This window comes from Camelus ferus, chromosome 3, assembly GCF_009834535.1.
Source record: "Camelus ferus isolate YT-003-E chromosome 3, BCGSAC_Cfer_1.0, whole genome shotgun sequence".
NCBI lineage: Eukaryota > Metazoa > Chordata > Mammalia > Artiodactyla > Camelidae > Camelus > Camelus ferus.
The window spans coordinates 30,268,709-30,291,825 of record NC_045698.1 but is presented as its reverse complement, the minus strand read 5'-3'; the positions used below and the strand labels follow the sequence as shown (position 1 = coordinate 30,291,825).

Sequence of the window (23,117 nt, the reverse complement as noted above, 5' to 3'; positions counted from 1 at the left end):
AGCAGTGAAAAGTTCTAACAGTAACTGAGCCACATTTTAAGGTTCTGTGAGGAGTCTAGCCGCTTGAGATTGAAGATTTGGATTTTCTATGGTCTCTTTCTCAAGTATATAATCAATATAATCCCACTGCTGCTCCTGCTTTACGTTGGATACTAGTTTTGAGCAACTGTAGGTACGAAAGAGAAAGAAATGTTCCTCCCTGAGCCTCCCCTTTTGGGCCAGTGCTTCCTAGCGTCAAGCCAGATGTCTCCTTGGTGCTTAGAGCGCACCCACCACTCCGAGGTAGGGAGACGGGATGGGAACTGGCCGGGCTCACCATACAAGCAGCGTCTTGTCTCCAGTTAATTAGGGTCAAGCTACCCTTTAAGTGGCTTTTTCGACTAGTGAGCACTTAGTACTCATGATGACGCGTTCTGGCCACGTCACTACAGTCCACAAGGAAGAGCCGCCCCCAGTGTTCACCCGCACAGAGGCCAAGAATAATTATCAAGAAATCCCCAAGGCGGTGGTGAAACGTCACGGAGGAGCGTCAGGTGTACAAGGTCGCGAGCTCTCGTCTCGTGGAAACCTCCAACACCCACCCTGAGGAATCCCTGGAAGGAAGTTGGAGTATCCGTACACCCTCGGAACCCACGACGGCAGAGGGCTCCGAGCTCAGGCGTCTGGGCACAAGGCCGCGCGTCCGACGTTCGGGAGTTAATTCTGCGTCCCCCTTCCCCGTCGCCAGGTGGCGCCTTGTGGCTAGGTCGGCGGTAAGTCTGTAGACGGCGCCCGCTAAACCGAGAACGAATCCTACGGTTCGGCGGAAAGAAAGAAGCAAGGCACTTTGTAGTTCTCACCCCACCTTCCCAAAAGTCTTTTTGTGGCGCAGGTCTGAGGGGAACTCCAGGTATCCAACCGCACTCAAGCGTCCTTCCCGCCGGCTCAGCGTGGGACCGGTATCCCGGCGTCCTCTCGGCCGGCGCTGCGGGGTGCAGCCGCTCTGGCCCGCGGCCGGCATCTCTGTGGTGCCGACAGAGGCGGGCGGGGAGGGTCGGGGCCTCCGTTCGCGCCACGGGCTTCAGCCGCGAGAGCAGATGGTGGGTGCGGCTGAGCTGCTCGAGGAACCCGGCGGGAGGGGCACGGTCTGGACGCCGCCAAACTGCGTCCTGAGGTGGGAGGCCAGAGGCGGGGACCAGCTGAACCTGAAGTCTGGAAGATCCAGGTTCCCGATGGGGAGGGCGTGCAGGAGCAGCCGACTTGCGGGACCCGAGACTGTCGGAGTGCTCAGTCCTTACTGGTCGGTGGCCCCGGGATCTGGGCGGTCCCTGCACCGCCCTTCGGCTTCATCCCGCCTTCTTGGTCCCTTAGGCGTCCTGCCCTTGCCAAGGTTTCTCGCCCCTCGCGTTTCCCAGGCTCAGGGCTGAGTGCCGGGGGTCTTGCCGGAGCTGCCCGTTTTCATTTTAACAGCGTGAGAGCCCTTAATGCGCCCCTGCTCCTGGAGGCGTGATTGTGATGAGTGTAACAGGCTCCCTTCCCTGCGGACGGAGGGGTTTCCTACCCTATTTTCCTAATAGACATTTTAAAAATTACTGCATCACGCCAACCTTGGGAAAGAAAGACTTTGGGAATTTGCCAAGACTTGCTGAAATTCAGAATTGTATGTTTTATTCGTAATAGTCATAGGGATAAACGTTTTATATGCAGGTTATGAAAAGTATCTGAAACGGAGCAAGATTTGTGTTTTCTTTCTTTGCAGGTTACCTGTATTAGGTTTGGCATCTGCTTTAGGTATTATAGCATTAAAGAAAAATATATATTAAGTTTAGTAATAGCTACAGTTCGGCCAAGAGGCCTTATTTGTAACGCATAATAAAGGCAGTTTTCGGATTTTAGACCATGCTGTCACCACAGGGTTTTGTAAATATTTGTGTTGGGGGTTAGTGGGGGAGGAAGAGGGTGAAGCAGAAAAAGACATTTCTGTCAGGAATTTGTTACCTCTTACTTGCTTTGTAATGATGTTTAAGAGATTATTAACAAACAGTGCACAATAGTGTGTAATTAAAGTAACTGGCTAAGTGTGTGTGGAGTTAAGGAGAGAGAGGATTACTACTGCGTATACTTTGAAGGCCCCATAGTTGATGGCATTTTACTATAATGAGGGATGAAGTGTGGCAGAATTTAGCCATTATAGAAGGTGGCTCCTGCAAGTCAGAGAGAAATTTATGATCCGGGTACTGGCTGTTATGGCAGAGAAATCATTCCAAATCTTTAATTCACAGACTGAGGATTTGCTTACCTGCTTACCCCTTGTATTAATAAAGTAAAATATTAAGGAACCTGCCCAACAAAAGTGAGTATGTAAAGTAAACATAAAGCTGTTTGACAATTTAAGAGGTTCTGAAGTTCATTCTGTTTGTAGGGGGAGGAGCAGGAAGTGAAAAACGAAAAAGGAAAAAGGAAAATGGGACGCTTAGTTAATCGAAATATCTGCACCAATAATTGGAGTGGAATAGATGTCAGAATTGTGTGTTTCTGGGACCATAATTATTTATACCTTTCTTGAAAATAGAAACTATTGTTTTAGTTATCTATTCTTGCATAACAGATTACCCCCCAAACTTAGAGGCTTACAGCTGAACATTTATTATCTCACTGTATGTGGGCCAGGACTTGAGAAGAGGCTTAGCTGAGTGGTTTTGCTCAGGGTCTCATGAAGTTGTAGTCCAAATGGTGGCAGGGCTGCAGGCATCTGAAAACTTGACTGGGGCTGAAGGATCTGCTTCCAAGTTCACTCAATTGAGATTTTGTTCCTTTCTCATCAAGCAAGTTGTTTAAACTTTCCATTTAAAATGCATTTTGTGCTGCCCCATTATGTGTATCTGTTCCTATTTGTAAACCACAAAATAGTTATTTTCTATATAGTAAGTTTTTCTTTTTCAGGTCACTTTAAATTTGGATCATCATTTAAATACATGAAGTGATCTTCTGATGTTTCACTTTGCTCGTGACACTTTACTGGCTGCTTGATCCTTTTAGTATTTGGACTCATCAAGTAAAATGTAAGGTGAGTAACATTTAAATATATTTCGTGATGATAAAAATTGTTTAGTGAGTAAAAGAAGATGGATGTAATGCAGTGGCTTTATAGAAACAGCATGCAGTTTGTAATTAGGTAGATAATGACCTTTTATTTCTGTCTGATTTCTGGGATAAAGTTTGACAATAAATTTGTAATGAAATGCATATGTAAGCGCAGTTTGAGTGGCAGAAGAGCTATTCTGTTCAGCCTCTGTGTAGTCTCTGTCCAGCCTACGTTCTCCCCGGACTCAGCCACCTGAGTGGCCTTCTTTCTCCTTAGGGCTGATTTACAGCACGGCTTACTGAAGGGGAGGGATATTGCTGCTTCTGCTGTATCTCTCTGGTTTGGTCACTAATTCAAGCTTTCTGTGTCCCAGTTCCCATCTAGCTAAGTGGATACTGTCATTTATCTTTGGCTCAAAGGAATATTTCATAGACTTTAAAATTACATGCACTGAGCCTTTAAATACATTGACTTATTTATCCATTCAACTGTCAAATGTTTACTTTGCAAAATAGAGACAAATAATTCATAATTTGTCTCTGTAATTCAAATCCTGAGGTTTATAGAAAGGATTCATGACCTTGGAGGGGTCTTTTGCATATTTTGCATTTTAGTCATATCTCTTATTGAAAGTACCTTGAAATCATTATTTCCTAATCCTGGGAGAGTCTGTAGACTAGAACCCAAACTTATTGCTTTAAAGAACAGTTTTCTTTTTTGCCAATGACCAAGAATATGAGGATTGTTGTAGATTCCATTAACAAAATAGTTGCTCTCTGCAAAGTATTTTTCACATTAATAAAAAAAGAATGAAAGGAACCTGCATAAGTTTATTTCATCTAAAGATACAGAAATCTTTCATACAGACTTTTCATGTGTCTACTAATACATAAATATGAACAAATTAGTTTTATAGTATAAATTTGACTTATGAGAATTGTATATAATTTTATTAATGTTTATTAATGTATCCTAATATTTTTATTAATACATATTTATAGTGTTATAAATGTTTCTACCTTTTTAATTAAACTTTTAAGAAGCTGACTTTAACATCATGATGTGAATTGTTTAATTACTTCTGACTGTTAACTTTTCAAAGTCGCTTTATTGGCTTTATGTTCATAATAGCAAGACATTGAAAATTTGTAACAGATCAAAGAAAGGGAAAAAAAGTAAGGATCACATGTAAGCCCACCAGTGAGACAAGCCAAATGAACAGCCTTCCAGATTTTTTAATGCATATGCACATATTTTTAACAAAAATGCAATATTTCACGTATTATTTTATAGGCTACCATTTAAAATTTAACACCTATTGAGTATTTTTCTATGTCAATAAATATGGGAATAAGGGTTTTTTTTAATGGCTGCATAGTTGTGTGGAATGTATTTCACTAGTCCTGTATTTTGGACATTTAGTTTCTGGTTTTTCCTTATAAACAATACCATGCTGAACATCCATGTGTAATTCTTTGTATTTATCTAATTCATTTCTTAGGGTAAATTCCTAGAATTGGAAATGCTAAGTCAAAAGTGTTTGCTCATCAGTTTTTAATGATTTTTGATACAATTGTCTGCTAGAAAAGTTGTACCAATTTATACTCCTGCTAATGCTCTGTAAGAGTGATCATTCACCCACCGCTAACAGAAAGAATTAGCAAGCTTTTGTCTATCTTACACTGAAATCTCATTGTTTTAATTTAAATTCAATTGAGTACCAATAAAGTTGAAATCTTTTAATAGTTTTTTTTTAACTATTTGCATTTCTTCCTTTTCCAAGCTGCCTTTTCGTAGACACTGTCCACATTATTACAGGGATACTTATTTTTTCTTTTTATTCATTTTAAGAGCCCTTAATAAAGTAATGCTTGTAATCTTTCTCCAGGATAACTGTACTAAATTTCCTCTCTTTATTTGTCTTTAACTTTGCCATGTAGAAGTTTTATATTTTCATATAGTGATGTCTATCAGTATTTTAAAAACAATTTTGAGCTCAGTTCTGAAAGTCTAACTCGCTGAATTATATAAAAGTCTGTTTACAAAGTCATATAAATATTCCAGATTTATAACCCAACTGATTACAAAAACCCTAGAAAATTTCCAGGCAGCTGGTCATTCAAACTGATTCCCTGTCTTAATTTAACAAGAGAAGTGGTCAGTATTGCAAAACTCTAATCCATACGAATATGACATTTTAAAATCTACAGTTGTTTGATTTAACAACTGTACCGTATAAAGCTGCACATTGCACAGATGATCCAGTCTCAGGTTTCCTCTGATAATTGACTCTCTGGTAATACTTAGCAATTAAAGCCATTTGTAACAGACTGATTACAAACGTGGACTGGTCATTTCCTGTTCAGTATAGTATATTCCTCTTCTAATGCATCTTGAAGGAGAAGAGAACCCACCTTCTACTATATATGCTGAAAAGGCCAAATACTATCTTTTCTAACCTCCCTTGCAACTAGGGTACAGGCATGTGACCAGTGCCCACTCTGAATTTTGTATTGAGAGCAAAGAAATAAACATAAACAGGAATCTTTCATGGTAGCAGCAGACAGGGCAGCACTGGCAGCCGTGCCCATGGTCACATCTAGTGATGGGTTCGGCAGTGGAAGCGGGGCTCAGTGGTGGTGGTGGGGTCTTCACAGGTGTCTGCTGTCATTTTCACTGAGGTGCTTGAGGCATAGGTTTGAAGCCTGGTTCTTGAAACCTGGCAGGTCTATGACTTCCCAATATCCTTTTTTAAATTTATTTTTTTAATTCTTATTTTATTTTTTTGGAGGGGGGAGGCAATTAGGTTTATATATATATACGTTATATTATGTTATATATATATAATGTGTGTGTGTGTGTGTGTGTATATATATATATATATATAGTGTATATATATATAATAGTGTATATATATATATATATATGTTAATGGCGGTACTGGGGATTGAACCCAGGACCACATGCATGCTAACACCTGCTCTACCAATGAGCTATACCCTCCCCTTTCCAAATATCCTTTTAATAAATGTTTTTCTCTTTTACTGCCAGAGTGTTTTCTGTTCTGTGCACTTAAGAATCCTAACTGATATAGCATCTGAGTGAAATAATCTTTCCTTACTGATTTGAAATTAGACATACATTTCCTCCTCCCCATACACACTTGATCTGTCTTGGACTTTGTACTTACCTTTCAGTATTCACATTACTCTACTTTTTTGAAGTTTATCGGCATTTACTCTTTCAAATAAAATTTAGAAAGTTTGTGAAGTTGCTAGAAGAAAATCCCTTTATGATTTTGATTAGAATTACATTGTGGATTAATTTGAGAAACTACCACCCATGTTGTCTTCTTACTCAGTTAAATGCCCTGGCTCTTGTGTCAGTGCAGTTCATCAAAGCAGCAGAACCGCTTTGCATGCTAAAGGGTAAGAAATTAATCACAGGGCTTAGACCTTCTGTAATTGTGGGGCTGGGAGAGCAGCTGTGCAGGCTGTTGTCTCGAGTCTGCCGTTGAGCCTGAAGCTGCCACAGATCAGCTGGACAGACAGTTGGGAAGGGAAGGTGGGTGTGGATGAGAACAAGGACAGGGGGACCTGCACTGGCCTCTCACCAACTCCAGTTTTGACCCCATGGGTAACTGGCAGAGCTGGCACTTCTGACCTTGGGGTATACATGCTGGCCCAGGATTTGGAGAAGGTGATGGAGGATGTGGTGGGAGCTGAAGGAGCTGCAAACCCAGCTGCTTCCTATGCCAACACGGTGAGCTGACAGGTCAGCAGAACACTTAACAAGCTCCACACTGTCTAACACTGACCTTCAGAGTTTAACAAAACGGCTGCTGCTTCACCCCCGTCTTCCAAGTCCCATATGCAGTGTCCCCTGTGGCCAACCTTGCCCAGAACCATACAAGGAGGGGCATTCTGTACTTGCACCTTTGCTGTGTTGTCACAGCCCAAAGCCACCTGAGCTTTAATTAGCTGGTTGGCCTTTTCCATCCTTTAATACAGTTTTGTCCTTTGCTTCATACGTGTTACCTGTTCAGTTGATTCCTTGATCTTTGAGTTTTTGTTGCTATTCTGAATGTACATTTCCCCATATTGTCCCCTTATGATTACTACTGATATATTAATGTTTATCTTGAATTAGCCACGTTTTGCAACTTAAATTCTATTCAATTCATTCTCTTGGGTAGGAAGTCATTTCACTTACACACTAATGTAATGATCTTTTTCTTCCTGTCAGGGTGATAACACAATTTTCTTTCTCTCCTTCCATCCATCCCTCCATCCCTTCCTTGCCTCATTACATTGATTAAAACTGCCAGAACAATATTATAGTAGCTGTACTGTTTTTTTTCAATCCATATATAGATTTTTTCTAATTGAAGTGTAGTTGATTTAGCGTTTCAAGTGTACAGCAAAGTGATTCAGTTATACTGCTTCTGACTTTCAAGGTAATGTTTTGTGGTTTTCATCATTTTGGTTTTCTATTAACCTAGTGGTTGTTACTGTTTAGTGAACATAAGAATTACCTGTTTAGAACCCTGCTGTCATAACTCAGAGCTCTGTAATTGTGGCTCCACAATATTTGGCATTTAGTGTGGGTATTAATCATGTTCACTTTCCTTTGCAGAGAACCTTTTTTTTTTTCCTTGTTTTTTTCAGACTAGGAAACGCTTAAGGATTTTCTCTTTTCTTTTTTTTTTTTTTTTCCTTTCAGTGCCCAACTCTGTCCTTTTTCCCCCCCTCAAGCTCTGGGAAAATTCTTTGAAAGTGTTCTTGTTCACTGTGCTTTTCGAAGCATTCATTTTACTGTGCATTGCTTCTGTTGACTTTTTGTTTAGGCAGTCAGGCTTTTTATCTCCAAAATCTCTTTCTTGTCTTCAGATTGCTCCTTTTATATGAAAGGCTGCTATTGTTATCAACAGTGAAGTATATTTTCCTTGCTTTTTAACATCTTTATTGGAGTATAATTGACATGTAATAAACTGTACCTATTTAAAATGTACAGCATGATATGCTTTGAGGTAGGTATGAAACTATGGACCATGAAACCATCACCACAGTCAAGATAATGAACACATCTGCCCCCCCCCCCCGATTTCCTTATGCTCCTTTTTAATGCTTCCTGTCCTTCCTGTCTCCAGGCAACCACTGATCTGCTTTCTGTCACTTAGTTTGCATTTTCTAGAATTTTTCATAAATGGAATCATACTATGTACCCTTTTAAAAAACGTATTTCTAAATGAAAATTTCAAACATAAAGGTAGAGTACAGTATAATGAACTAAATTATATCCATTACCTAAATTTAACCATTATAACATTTTCCCGTAATGCTTTTCTTATTTACTTTTCAAAAATTAATAGAATTTATTTTTTATAGCAGTTTTAGGTTTCCAGAAAAATTGAACAGAGTACAGAGTGTTCCCATATATTCCTTTTCCCTCTGCACACATTTCCCCCTATTGTTAATGTTTTGCATGAATGTGGTGCTTTTGTTACAATTAATAAACAAATATTGATACCTTATTATTGACTAAAGTCCGTAGTTTACATTAGGGTTCATTCTTTGTGTTACACAGTTCAATGGGTTTTGACTACCTACTTTTTGTTGTTGTTGTTCTGGCTTAGTATTATTTTAGGATTCATTCATGGTTTTGTCTGTATCCCTTTTTTGTTTCTTTTATTCTTTTTCCCCATATTTTGTTTAGCCAGTTGGGTTGTTTACAGTTCAGAGCTAACGGAGAGAAAGCTGCTATGAACACTGATGTGCAAATCTTTGTGCAGATATTTGCTCTCATTTTTCTTAGGTAAATACCTCAGAGTGGAATGATGGTGTCATATAGTATTAGTATGTTTAACTTTTTCAGAAACTGGAAAGTGGTTGTATCATTTTACATTTCCACCAGCAAGGTGTGAGAGTTTTGGTTGCTCCGCATCTTGCCAACATTTGGGATGGTCAGTCTTTAATTTTAGCTATTCTAATAGTTATGTTTGTAATCTCATTGTGGTTTTAATTTTCATTTCCATAATAATTAATGATGTTGAGCATATTTCATGTGTTTATTGACCATCTGTATATTATCTCTGTAAAGTACCTTTTCAAATCTTTTGCCCATTTTTGTATGTTTCATTTTCTGTCCTCAAGTTTTGAGAATTCTTTAATCTGTATATAAATCCTTTATCAAATATGAGATACACAAATATTTCCTCCCAGTCTGTGTCTTGTCTTTTCATTCTCTTGACATTGTCTTTTGAAGGGCAGAAGTTCTTAACTTTGATGAAGTTCAATTTATCAAGTTTTTAAAAGATTGAGCTCTTGATGTGGCTACGAAGAACTCTTTGTATAACCCAAGGACAAAAATATTCTCCTGTGTTTTCTTCCAGAAGGTTTATAGTTTTGTGTTTTACTTTTAGGTCTGTGATCCATTTTGAGTTAATCTTTGTATAGGGAAGAAGGTATGGATTGAGGTTTATTATTTTTACATATGGATTTCCAGTTGTTCCAGCACCATTTGTTGAAAGGTGTATCTTTTCCCCATTGACTTGCCTCTGCATGTTTATCAAAAATCAGTTCACCATGTATGTGTGAATCTATTTCTGATCCCACTCTCTCTTCTGTTTCATTGATCTGTTTGTCCATCTTCATACCAATACCAGATTCTTAATTACTGTGGCTTTATCATAAGACTTGAAACCAAATGGTGTAAGTCCTTCAACTTAGTTCCTCTTTTTCAAAGTTGTTTTCCTGTCTAGGTCTTTTGCATTTTGCTTTTGGTTTTTGAATATATACAGTGAGCTATGTATAGTTTTTTTTTATTACAGAATGGAAGTTGAAGTGTTCTCAATAAATCACTTAATTATTCTTTAGTCTCAGAATTAAAACAAAACAATATAAAATAAGCACTTCAGGTATCACACAATATTGTGTGTGGATAAATGATTTCAATATTCTGTGCCAGGTGAGCACTCGGCACAGCATTAATTGCTTTGTTATATCAACTAAGGTTCTTTGGTTAGAGGCAACTGAAGGGAAAGGGGATTTACTGGGAAATTTACTGGGAAAATCCTCTGACAGCTCATAGAAGTGAAAAGTGAGCTTCCGGAACTGGGGCAGCTCTGAGAACCTTGGGGACTGAACCTAAGGACTTGATGTCCTTATGATTCTTTTTTCTTGGGCTGTTCCAAATAGTGGAGTCCATGGTCTGTAAGAAGAAAAGGAACTTTTCTCCATCAGCTCCACTTAGGAAAATTAGAGAAAAAGAATCTGATTGGCCCAGCCTGGGTCACCTTCATCACTAGAGTAATCACAATTAACCACTCCTGGACAATTATTACTAATTAGTAATTGCTAGTTAATCGCTACTACTAATAAATGAGACAGAGAATTCTAATTAGTCAGCTCCAGAATTTGGGTATTGTGATGAGCAGTTTTCCCAAAGGAAAAGGATGCTGTTACCAGAGAAAGTATGGAAAATAGTTGCTGGGTACACAGACACAGTGGATGCCCACTACTGTGTAGTATACATTATTGAAAGATGGAACTATTTGGTGACCTCAGAAAAGTAATAGATTAAAATCAGTGGGCTTTCTTAAGTTTCCCTTGATACATGCTACCGTCTTAAACTGTTGTTCCTACAAAGCTAATTTCTCTTTGGGCCACATGGCATATTATTATATATAAATTTAAGAAATACCATTTCTTTTAATACTTGAAAGTTGCTAAGAGCGTGTATCTTAAATGTTCTCACCACACACAAAAATGATAACCATGTGAGGTGATGGAGGTGTTAACTAACCTTATTGTAATCATTTCACTATATATGTGTGTATCACATCATCATGCGGTACACCTTAAACTTACACAGCGCTATATATCAGTGATATGTTAATAAAGCTGGGACAAATAAAATGAAACTACAGACAACAGTTAAAAGAAAGGAAGATAATTTTCACAGATTGGTTTTACACTTGTAAAATGACTGCTGATACTGTTTTGTGTACATAGTCATCCCATAATCTTCATGAATGTTTTTCTCTGCTTTCTATTTTAGGGTGACTGGGAATGTAAACAAGAAGAAGCTGTGTGTCTCCCGATGGCTGTCAGTACATGCTAACGTAGTGTTGGTGATGGCATCCGAGACTGAGAAGACCCATGCTTTGCTCCAGTCTTGCAGCCCTGGATCTCTTATTTCCAGCCTTGGTCTGGGGCTGTTTTGCTTCGTGGCTGATAGACTTCTTCAGTTTTCCGTAATTCAACAAAATGACTGGCTTCGAGCCCTCTCAGATAACTCAGTACATTGTATGATTGGCATGTGGTCCTGGGCAATAGTCATCGGAATCAAGAAGAAGACTGACTTTGGAGAAATCGTTTTAGCTGGATTTTTAGCCTCTGTTATTGATGTAGATCACTTTTTTCTAGCTGGATCCCTGTCTTTAAAGGTAAGAAGTCGATGTGTTTAATTCTTCTGGTCTTTCCTTTAATTTCTTTCACACCATTATATTGATCTTCACAGCATCGTTTGAGTTAGAGCTAGAGAAGATGAGCCTTATTTCAAAACAGGAAAGCCCATTCATCCAACTTTACTGAGCCCTGAGTGCTGCCCTGGGGGTGCACTCAGATGTGTGGCTGACCACATTACCTGGCATCACAAAGTGCCGTCGATGTGCCCAGGGCAAGGGCTCACTAATTGTACCCAAGGAGTTCCATGCTGGCTTTGCAAAGGATGTGCTTAGCCAAGTCTTGAAGGGAAGTTAGCCAACTGCTTGAAAGTAATGGGGGTCATTCTCAGGGCCATCCTGGTCCTCTCTGTATCAGGGTTCTTTCTGCAGGGACACACTTACACTTTCCCCCTATCCTTCATGTTTTACAGTTAATGTGCAGCTCCTAGGTGCTCCATAACAGCTGAATAGCTTTAAGCTGATCCCTGGGCCTGGGGAATGACTTTAATGGAGTCGTTCATTCCTCAAGTCCCCCTTGGGGCCAAGGTGTGCATTTCATTGGGCTGATTAGGACACAGTCCCCAGTGGAGAAATTGAAGGATTTTATTGAGTTTTCAGGGATTTAGCTATATGGTAACTTATTAGTCTTGAGAATGAACTAAGCCTAAAATGGCAGTTCAGATAATATTTTCTAAATGTCAGCAGATTTACCTAATGTTTATGTGTTCATAATCTGTAAATGCTTCAGGAAAGAAATACAGACAAACTCATAGACTAACACTGGCCTGGAACACTCCCTGGCTTACCTAGTAGGTGTTTAGTAAACATTTGTTGAACCAATAAGAAATGATCATTTCTTCCTATTATGAGCCAAGTTCTGTACCAGATACTTCTCAGGTTGTCTCATTTATTTAGAAATTCAGTAAGTAGGGAATCATTACTTCCTTATTACAGACAAATTCTAACTGTTCTTGCTGTAAGTAGAGGCAGCATAGCAGTGCTGATGATCAGAAGCAGACCAGAGTCTGAATCCTAGTATGTACTCTTACCAGAACATTTCTCTACTCTAAGTCTAAATTTCATCATGTGTAAAATGTGGATTGTAATGTTACTTCCCTCATATGGTGGTTGTGAGGAGTAAGTGAGTATGTTAAGTGACACACCCTGGCAAAGAGTTCACAGTGAATGTTAGTAGAGGTTATAAACAGTGTGATTTAGGACAGTGGCCAAGATAGAGGAGTAAAAAGACCTGAGCTCACCTCCTCGAATGAACACATCAAAATCATGGCTCTCTGCAGAAGTACCAAAAAGACTAGAAGCTACCAGAAAAGATCTACAACTAAAGACATAAAGAAGGAACCACAATGAGATGGGTAGAGGGGTGGACTTGCGATATAGTCAAATCCCACACCAGGGCAGCCCACACACTGGAGAACTATTATATTGCAGAGGTTCTGCCACAGGAGTGAGAGCTCTGAGCCCCACATGAGGCTCCCCAGCCCAGGGGTCTGGCATTGGGAAGATGAGCCCCAGAGCATTTGGCTTTGAAGGGCAGCAAGGCTTAACTGCAGGAGCCCTTCAGGACTGGGGGAAATACAGACTTCATTCTTAAGGAGCACACACAAAGTCCTACATGCACTGGAACCCAGGGCCAAAGCATTAATTTTATAGGAGCCTGGGCCAGACCTCCCTGCTTGTCTTGGAGAATCTCCTGGAGAGGCAGGGCCGGGGGTGGGGAGGACAGCTGTGGCTCAACATGGGGACGTAGACACTGGTGGCATATTTATTGGAAATCATTTAAATGTGTGAACACTCCTGCTGGAGGCTGTCATCTTAGCTTGTTAGTGCCAAGATCTGGCACCACTCAACACCCTGCAGGCAACAGTGCTAGGACACCTCAGTCCAAACAACTATCTGGGTGGGAACCCAGCCCCACCTGTCAGCACTAAGGTTGCTTAAAGACTTCCTGAGCTCAGAGCTACCTCTAGACACGTCCATAGCAAGCCCTACCCACCAGAGGGCCAAGACCCTGCTCCACCCACCAGCGGGCAGGCACCATCCCTGCCCACCAGGAAGCCTGCACTACCCTCTAGACCAAGCCTTCCCATAGCAAGCGAGACCCTACCCTGGGACCAACTGGGCCCCAACCCTGTGCACTAGCAGGCCAATGCAACCTTGAGGACACCATGGACCCCATACCCAACTGTGACAGCAACCAGAACTCCCCTCCAAAAAAAACTGAAACTAGCTCTGGGATCCCTGGGCCCTGCAGCCAGACTCCAGGAGTCAATTCTGCCTGCCAGTAGCCCTCCACTAACCCCAGGAACTGGCTTCACCAGCCAGTGGATAGGCAAAAGCCCCAGCGTCTTCAGGACCCTGTCTCTGCCCACCAGTGAGCCAGCATGAGCCTTGGGGCCGCCTAGACTAGAGTTCTACAACCAGCCACCTCATAACCAGGCCCTGCTAAACAACAGCCAGCAGCATCAGCACAAGAGAGGGCCTGGCAACCAACCAGACCAGGGGCCAACCAAGCCTACCAGATGGCCCATAGTCACTCTCCACAACAGGACCCACACAGCATATACCTTGGGTGACAAGAGGAGAGTGCACTGGTGGAATGCACGGGATGTCTCCTACATCCAAGGCTGAGAAATGTAACTAACCTACCACATACATAAAAATAAAAAATAGCAACTCGGACAAAATGAGGCAGCAGAGGAATATGTTTCAGATGAAGGAACAAGATAAAACCCCAGAAGAAGAACTAAGTGACTGGAGCTAGGAAATTTACCCGAGAAAGAGTTCAGGGTAATGATCATAAAGGTGATGAAAGAACACAAACACGTGGAAGCTAAACAATATACTAGTGAACAACCAACGGATCAGTGAAGAAATCAAAGAGGCAATTAAAAAATACTTAGAGACAAATGAAAATGAAAACAAGAGGGTCCAAAGCCTATGGGATGCAGCAAAAGCAGTTCTAAGAGGGAAATTTATAATGATCCAAGCTTACCTCAGGAAACAAGAAAACTCTCAAATAAACAACCTAACCTTATACCTAAAGCAGCTAGAGAAATAACAAAGCCCAAAGTTAGTAGAAGGCAAGAAATCAGAAAGATCAGAGCAGAAATAAATGAAATAGAGATTTTTTTAAAAATAAGAGAAGATGAGTAAAAAACTAAAAACTGGTTCTTTGAAAAGATAAACAGAAATGACAAACCTTTAGCCAGACTCATCAAGAAAAAAAGGGAGAGGGCTCAAATCCATAAAATCAGAAATGAAAAAGAAGTTGCAGTTGACACCACAGAAATACAAGGGATCATAAGAGACTACTAGGAGCAGCTATATGCCAGTAAAATGGACAACACAGAAGAAATGGACAAATTCTTAGAAAGGTACAATCTCCCAAAACTGAACCAGGAAGAAACAAAATATGAATAGACCAATTACCAGTAGTGAAATTGAATCAGTAATTTTAAAACTACCAACAAACAAAAGTCCACAACCAGATGGCTTCACAGATGATTTCTACCAACCATTTAGAGAAGAGTTAATGCCTATCCTTCTGAAACTAATCCATAAAATTGCAGAGGAAGAAACTCTTCTGAAGTCATTCTGTGAGGCCACCATCAACCCAGTACCAAAACCAGATACAGTTTCAATGCAATCCCTATCAAATTACCGATGGCATTTTTCACAGAACTAGATCAAATAATTTTAAAAGTTATCTGGGAACACAAAAGACCCCAATAGCCAGAACAATCTTAAGAAAGAACAGAGGGAAGAAGCATGCTTCCTGACTTCAGGCTCTACTACAAAGCTACAGTAATCAAAACAGTATGGTACTGGCACAAAAACAGACACACAGACCAATGGAACATCCCAGAAATAAACCCAGGTGCTTATGGTCAATTAATCTAGACAAAAATATACAATGGAGAAAAGACAGTTTCTTTAATAAGTAGTGCAGAGAAAATGGACAGCTATATGCAAAAGAATGAAATTAGAACATTCTCTAACAACATATACAAAAATAAATGCAAAATGGATTAAAGACCTAAATTTAAGAGTCGACACTATAAAACTCCTGGAGGAAAACATAGGCAGAACGCTCTCGGACATAAATCACAGCAGTATTTTTTTTTTGAACCAGCTCATAGAGTAATGGAAATAAAAGCAAGAATAAACAAAAGGGACCCAATTAAACTTAAAAGTGTTTGCACAGCAACGAAACCATAAACAAAATGAAAAGACAGTATCTACAGAATGGGAGAAAATATTTCAAACAATGTGACTGACAAGGGATTAATTTCCAGAATATACAAATGGCTCATACAGCTCAATTTTTAAAAAATCAAAAAATGGGCAGAAGAACTGCACAGCCATTTTCCAAAGAAGACATCCAGATGGCCAACAGGCACATGAAAAGATGCTCAACATCACTTATTATTAGAGAAATGCAAATCAAACAACAAGATGTCACCTCCCACCTGTCAGAATGGCTGTCATCAAAAAGAACACAAATAAATGTTGGAGAGGGTGTGGAGAAAAGGAAACCCTCACACACTGTTGGTGGAAATGTAAATTGGTGCAGTCACTATGGAGTACAGTATTGGAAGTTCCTTAAAAAGTTAAAAATTGAGTTGCCATGTGATCCAGCAATCCCACTCCTGGGCATATAACCAGAAAAAAAACTAATTCAAAAAGATGCATGCACTGCAATGTTCATAGCAGGACTATTTACAATAACCAATGCATGGAAGCAACCTAAATGTCCCTTGACATGTGAATGGATAAAGAAGATGTAGTATATATGTATATTTGTATACAATGGAATATTACTGAATCATAAAAAAGAATGAAATAATGCCATTTGCAGCAACATGAATGGACCTAGAGATTATTATACTAAGTGAAATATGTCAGAAAAGACAAGTATCATATAATATCACTTATATGTGGAATCTACAATAATGATACAAATGAACTTATTTATGAAACAGAAATAGACTCACAGACATAGAAAACAAACTTATGGTTACCAAAGGGGAAAGGCTGAGAGGGAGGTTTAAATTAAGTTTGGGATTAACAGATATACACTACTATATATAAAACAGATAAACAAGAAGGACGTACTGTATAGCACAGGGAACTATATTCAATATCTTGTAATAAACTATAATGGAAAATAAACTGAAAAAGAATGTATATATATATACACACACATATATGTATAACAATAATTTTCCTGTACACCTGAAACTAACACAGCATTGTAAATAAACTGTACTTCAATAAAACAAAAACAAAGTGTGATTTATAAATGCATTCATCTAGAATTTAAGTATTCCTGTTGTAATTTTAAAAAAAAATTTAGGCTGTATACTGTATTTATTCTTTGAATCATTTAGAAGCAGTTGTGTTAAGAATATGAGCCATAGAATCAGACAGAGCTAGAACCAGACCACAGCTTTGCCATTTGATAACTGTACACCATAAGGAATTTACCTAGCCTCTCTAAGTCCCAGTTTCCTCCTCTGTAAAATAATTCCTAAGTCATAGGAATGTTTTAAAGATTAAATGAGAGACTGCGGATAAAGTATAGCATACTGCATGTATTGATCCTTATTTTTGAATGAAGTATTAAAATTTTTTCACATTCACCATCAGATTGTATGTGGTCCTGAGGAATAAATATCAAAACTGAATGAGTATTTATGATACTTAATTTTAAAAATTTATTCATTTTATTGACATATAGTTGCTGTACAATATTATGTAAGTTACGGGTGTACAGTATATAGTGATTTGCAATTTTAAAGGTTATATACTCCATTTATAGTTATTATAAAATATTGACTATATTCCCTGTGTTGTACAATATATGCTTGTGGCTTATTTTATACCTTATAGTTTGTACCGCTTACTTCTTTACCCCTAAATTGCCCCCTCCCTCTTTCCTTTTCCCCACTGGTAATCACTATGTGTTCTCTATATCTGTGAGGCAGCTTCTTTTTTGTTATATTCACTAGTTGGTTGTACTTTTTAGATTCCACATATAAGTAATATATACTTGTTTTTAAGTATCTATTTTTACTTATATTTTTAAGTTATCTAGCTTTACTTCTATAATTTTATGGTAATGTCCTTTTCTTCTTTCACTGTTTATCTATGAATGAAAAATCTGCATGGATTATTTTAGAAGTCAACCAAGCAAGAGAAATTTCTTGTTTCTTCCTTAGCATCTATTACTGTAAATTGGCTTCACAAATAAAAGTGTGAAGAGTCCCTATTCCTCCACACATCCAGAGCGTAACTGCTCATCATCTCAACATGAGGCTGTGGCTCTCCTCTCAGTAGTGATTACCGTAGGCACCCCTGTCCCACCCTGCCATTGAGGAGCACGACATATTGTGGGTGTAGAACTTAAAAACAAAGGTGGAGACAAAAATGGCATAAGACAGAAATGTTATATGTTCTGACCAAGGAGAAATAAAACAACTAAGTGTGGAGGAGAAGGGAGAGGAAATAGGGATGTAGGAACATCAAATCAATAAACTTGATTGATGTTCATTCTGTAGGTGGGAGTTAAAGAACCCTGGGTTTACAGGATTCCCAGTTTAAGCGTGATCTGATTTGACAGCGTGACAAGGTACAGACTCTTCAATGGATGACTTTCTTTTTAATGTGGTGGAAAGGTGGTGTCCTCTAACTTTTTTTAATAGGGACCTAATTTTTGCCTCTGTGACTTCTTTTTTTCCCTTCATCACTCAGTCTTCAAAGGCTACCTCTCCCTTCCTTTGTACCATCTTCTCCCCCAGCCAGAACTAATGCCTTTTACAACCTTGAATCATGCCCACTTTTAAGTCTTTTCTCTGTAGTCACTACTTTGATCTACCAGGACCCTTTTTGGTATTTTCACATGTGGGGTGAACTTTCTTTTTCTGATGGTAACTTTAGATCAATCTTAGATTTCCCTTCATCTTTCTTCAGCATTGGCTTTTCCTGGCTTCAGGCAGGAGTATGTAAGAGAGAGCTCTGATTTGGTGTTTATTTTAATACTTTAGAGTATTTGAAGTTTGGGCATTCTCTGACTTCTAGCTATGTTGAGTGGGGCTTGATACAGTTTTATTTGTCCTTGTTCTGTAATGTGGTGTGGGGATGTGTGGGGAGATTTGAATTTAGGCAGTCTTCTCTATCCTCAGCTTTCTCCTTTTTAGAAATTATCTAGTTGGAAACTAGCCTTTAGTATATGTGAGAATAAAACCTTACTCCTTGGTCATTCGGGGGTTAAGCCTGAAATTTTCATTTCATATTGATTACATTTTTACAGTGGTTTAGAAATATTACTGAAGTTTAACTCAGCTTTTGAATACTTATTTAAAATAATATACTCTCTAATGTTGTTGTAAATAAATTATGAAAGTATTCAAGGCTAATATGAAGTGTTTACAATGAAAATACTCCCCTTTAATGCCTTTATTAATTGAAGAATGGGTGAAGAAGAGGGGTAAGATAGGGGAAGGGGATTAAGAGGTACAAACAACTAGATGAAAAATAAATAAGATACAAAGATGTACAGCACAGGGAATATGATCACTATTTTATAATAACTGTAAATGGAGTATCGTCAATAAAAATTTCGAATACTATGTTATACACCTGAAACTACTATAACATTGAAAAATCAACCATACTTCGATTTTTAAGAAGTTTAACTGAAGAATATTTTGTTCAGTTGTGAAACATTTTTCAATGCTCTTAGAGGCCCAAGACAATTCTTTAAAACTCCAAATTTACACAAACATACATTTAGGACATAAATTATGTATGTATTGTGACTTTTCTAAGCAAATAATATGAAACTTAAATTAACCACATGTTCTTGAGATCTTGATTTCATATCTAGGGGCAGGGTTTAGCTCAGGGGTAGAGTGCATGTTCAGCATGCATGAAGACCTGGGTTCAATCCCCAATACCTCCACTTAAAAATAAATAAATAATCTGAATTAACCCTCCCTCAAAAAAAAAAAAAACCCCATATTTAATGCAAAGTATATTTTGAGGTGGCATAGAAAATGTCTCCTTTGCATTTCCAATAGCCTGCAGGAAAATAGATGATTACAAATATTAGGAAGCATCTATCAAATTTTGTTTGCGGAGAAGGAAATGATACTAGCTCCTGCTTTTCCCCTGCAGGCTGCTCTGGCTCTTCCTCGAAGACCTTTCCTTCACTGTTCTACTGTGATACCCGTTGTGGTTCTGACCCTGAAGTTTACTATGCACCTTTTCAAGCTCAAAGACTCATGGTGCTTTCTTCCCTGGATGTTATTTATATCCTGGACCTCACACCATGTCCGAGATGGAATTCGCCATGGCTTGTGGATGTGCCCATTTGGAAAGACTTCTCCTTTGCCATTCTGGCTTTATGTAATCATCACATCGTCTTTACCTCACATCTGTTCATTCATTATGTATTTCACAGGGACCAGACAGATGATGTCTTCAAAACATGGAATTCATATTGATGTCTGAGGTAACCATGTGGCAGTCTTAGAGGAGCACTGGTTGAGACAATGATATTTAAGGATTGCCAACATTAAAGTGAATTTTTAAAAAGGTGTTAGGTACTTAACATTAATTACTAGAATTCCTGAGTCCTCTTGCTCAAGAGGCATGTACAATTTTTAAAAATTATATATTTGTTGTATTCCTCTTTTCCGTAACACTGCAGTGCAATATTAGAGTTTTGTTTATTCCATGATACATTTGTATTTTTCTTCTATTTATCTGGCTTTACTAATGTTATTAGATTTACATCTAGTTAAGTTTTCTGGAAGTATGCTTTTAAGGTAGTTCATTTCCTGGTGAGAAACAGCTCACATTTTAGGATGACTGATTTGTGAAAAGTTAACATTACATTTGGAGCCACAGTTTCCTGAGATGGTGAAACAATGAAATGGGCAAAGTATATGAGATTATGAGTAAGATGTATAGTGAATGCTAACATTTCTTTATGGCACATATTTTGATCCTGACTGAAGTTTAATTTGCCAAGGGCTTTAGTCAGTTTTGACTACTGGCAGAGTCTTGTTTCAATGCACTTATGTTATAATATTCACAAAAGACAGTAACGTGAGACCTAGGCTGTTGTTTCAGAAATAACTTCAGGAAATAATTACTGTAATATGTTGGCTCTAATAACATCTTACCAAAGTATTATTTTTTCAGTATCTCTGCCCCCAGATCTCGTATGTTGGAGTTTTAACTGTTTTGAAAAACATACCTAAACATAACAAAATATTTGTTCAAAATTAACATTAACAAAATATTGATACTTGCTCATAACCATAGAATTCACACAAAAAGGACTTGAATCAATGTCATTTCAAATGTAAACGCCTGAATGTACCATTAAAATTATTTGTTGCTGTCAATTTGTTTATGTACTATTCTAAAATATTACACCAGTTAAATTGTTTTTTTAAATGTGCCTGATACTGAGAAACAAAACTTTTTTTTTTTCCAGAATAAAGTAGTTTTAGGAAATTGGCTATTTCCTTTGTTCTTTCAGGTTGATCGTCTGTAAAAAATGATTAACCTTTATTAGAGAAGGAAAATTGAGTTGCTGTAAGTTTCACATTTGCACAGTTTAATGTTACTTTGATATAATAGTGCCCCAGAAGTACCTGCTTTTTTGTGGCATTTGTACCATCTGCTGTCTTCAGATTTTCTTACATATTTGTGTTCTGTCATGCTGATGCTTGTGTGCCTTATTCTCTGACAAGGGATGAAGCAATGCCTTATCCAAAGCAGATTTTTCATGTTTATTAAACAGAGTTCTGTAAATTGTTACAAAGGGGCAAGCTCTTTAGTTTTTCCTTTTGTTTTTAACCAGTTGGTTGCAGTCTCTTATGTTTTACAATTTATTAGATCTTACAGTCTGTTACTGTCTTTGGAGAGCAATTATTGTGTCAGTTTGGTTGGTTTCATAGTATTATATAGTGGGGTAAATTTGATTTAAGGAAGAGACTTTTTTTAAGTGTATGATTTTAGAAATCCATGGAAATAAAGCATATATATTGTGTAACTTTTTCTGACTAAATTATAAAACACTCCCTTTTTTTCCCTCTCCATACTAAACAAAGGAATATCATAAAATTAAAGGGCTTTATTTAAGAATGTCACATTGGCATTTGGGGGGTTGTCCCAACTTTATTAGAATGGGAATCCACTTTGACCATGACTCCTTGCTTAAACAGTAACTGCAAATTTTAAATGTGGATTTATCTTTGTTCCTACCTCTGCTGTCAGTAATGTTTCTTTCCTCTAAATGGTCTCTGAAAGCTGTGATTATACCCTCCAGAAATATAGCAACCAATTTCCCATGCCACCATTCTGTTCCTTTTTTTTAGTGAAAGAGTTTGTGTCAATACAACTTAATGTTGAAAGTTGGACTGTATTGTCTTTACGTGTGTGTTTTCTCCAGGCTCTAGACATCCTCTTTTCACTTAGTGTTTCTCTCTTGGCTGTTTCACTGATCTGACCTCCCAATCTACTGTTTTCTTGAGCCACTTTAGTTATGCTGGCTACTCAGGAGAACTTTTGTCACGTCTGCTTGAACTATTGTCTACTCATCCCCAAGTCTGGTTCCCTTTAGCGGTGGGCTAAGAACCCTTGTTGTGTATGGGTTAATGCTCCCATTTGTCCTCACCTCCTTTCTTTAACGTGGACCTCTCTTCTCCTAGGCAGCCACCCCTTTTCCCCTAGTCAGGCAGATACTTCCTGGTACCTTTTTCTTATAGCCAGTAGAAGAATTACTTGGTTTTTCCCATTTTCCCAACCGAAGGGGAGAGAGGACCAGGGGCTGTCCCGGTCCTTGCTCACCACTTTCATGGCTAAACCTTTCATCTGTCACAATTCTCAGTCATTTGATACCTCATTATACTACTACCTCCAAATCCTCCTCACCCTCACATACTGCCCTCTAAGGCTCACCTTCACCTTCCTTGATGATATGATCAACTGGATCTCTTTTTCCCTGTATTCTAACCCTTGATTTTATCCTCGGTCATCAGATGACCCGCCTGAAATCTGAACTTCAGTATTCGCCTCTTCTTCTATACCGCTGACTCTTACCACATCACATCAGCCATCCACCGGTACAACAGGCCTCTGCATCTCCTTTTTAGGGGACACTGCTCATCTCTGAGATCTCCAGGTTCATTTGCTGTTTCAAGACCAGCGGTTCTCAAACTCTAGCGTACATCAGAATCACCTGTAAGGTTTCCTAAATCAAGAATTGCTTGAGACCCACCCCCCGAATTTTGACTTGGCAGGTCCTGAAAATAAGCATTTCCCACAAGTTCCCAATTGATATTGATGCTGCTGATTCAGGAATTATCCTTTAGGAACCACTGCTCTAGGGAGTCTGAAGAGGGAAGAGGGCCCAACAGCCACCTCCACTGCAGCTGCAGCCGCTAGTGCTGCCACAGTAGTCCAGCCGCAGCCACACCTGCACCCTTGCCGGCCGCAGCATCAGCACCAGAGAGTCAAGTCTGGAGCCCGCTGCCTGGCAGGGACTGTAAACCACCAGAGTGACTGAAG

At 38.9% G+C, this 23,117-nt stretch overlaps 1 protein-coding gene across 8 annotated transcripts; it reads left to right on the top strand.

Annotated features, from left to right (window-relative positions):
- Window positions 1-617: 617 nt before the first annotated feature.
- On the top strand, window positions 618-21,600 carry TMEM267 (transmembrane protein 267). 8 transcript variants are annotated; one of them, XM_032471714.1, is made up of 5 exons: window positions 1,131-1,639; window positions 2,262-2,332; window positions 2,923-3,046; window positions 11,123-11,510; window positions 19,710-21,600. In XM_032471714.1, the coding sequence occupies exons 4-5, from the start codon at window positions 11,199-11,201 to the stop codon at window positions 20,043-20,045; spliced, it is 648 nt and encodes a 215-aa protein (XP_032327605.1). In that variant the 5' UTR covers window positions 1,131-1,639; window positions 2,262-2,332; window positions 2,923-3,046; window positions 11,123-11,198; the 3' UTR covers window positions 20,046-21,600. The 8 variants fall into 8 exon arrangements, with proteins under 8 accessions (XP_032327638.1, XP_032327649.1, XP_032327632.1 ...); XM_032471747.1 differs by lacking the exons at window positions 1,131-1,639; window positions 2,262-2,332 and adding an exon at window positions 618-752; XM_032471758.1 differs by lacking the exons at window positions 1,131-1,639; window positions 2,262-2,332 and adding an exon at window positions 774-889.
- The last annotated feature ends 1,517 nt before the right edge of the window (window positions 21,601-23,117 follow it).

Bases quoted from the DNA above. Each gene is read 5' to 3' on its own strand.
- TMEM267 (XM_032471747.1), top strand. From the start codon at position 11,199: ATGGCATCCGAGACTGAGAAGACCCATGCTTTGCTCCAGTCTTGCAGC. The intron at 11,511-19,709 runs GTAAGAAGTCGA...TTTCCCCTGCAG, and splicing joins CTGGATCCCTGTCTTTAAAG to GCTGCTCTGGCTCTTCCTCG.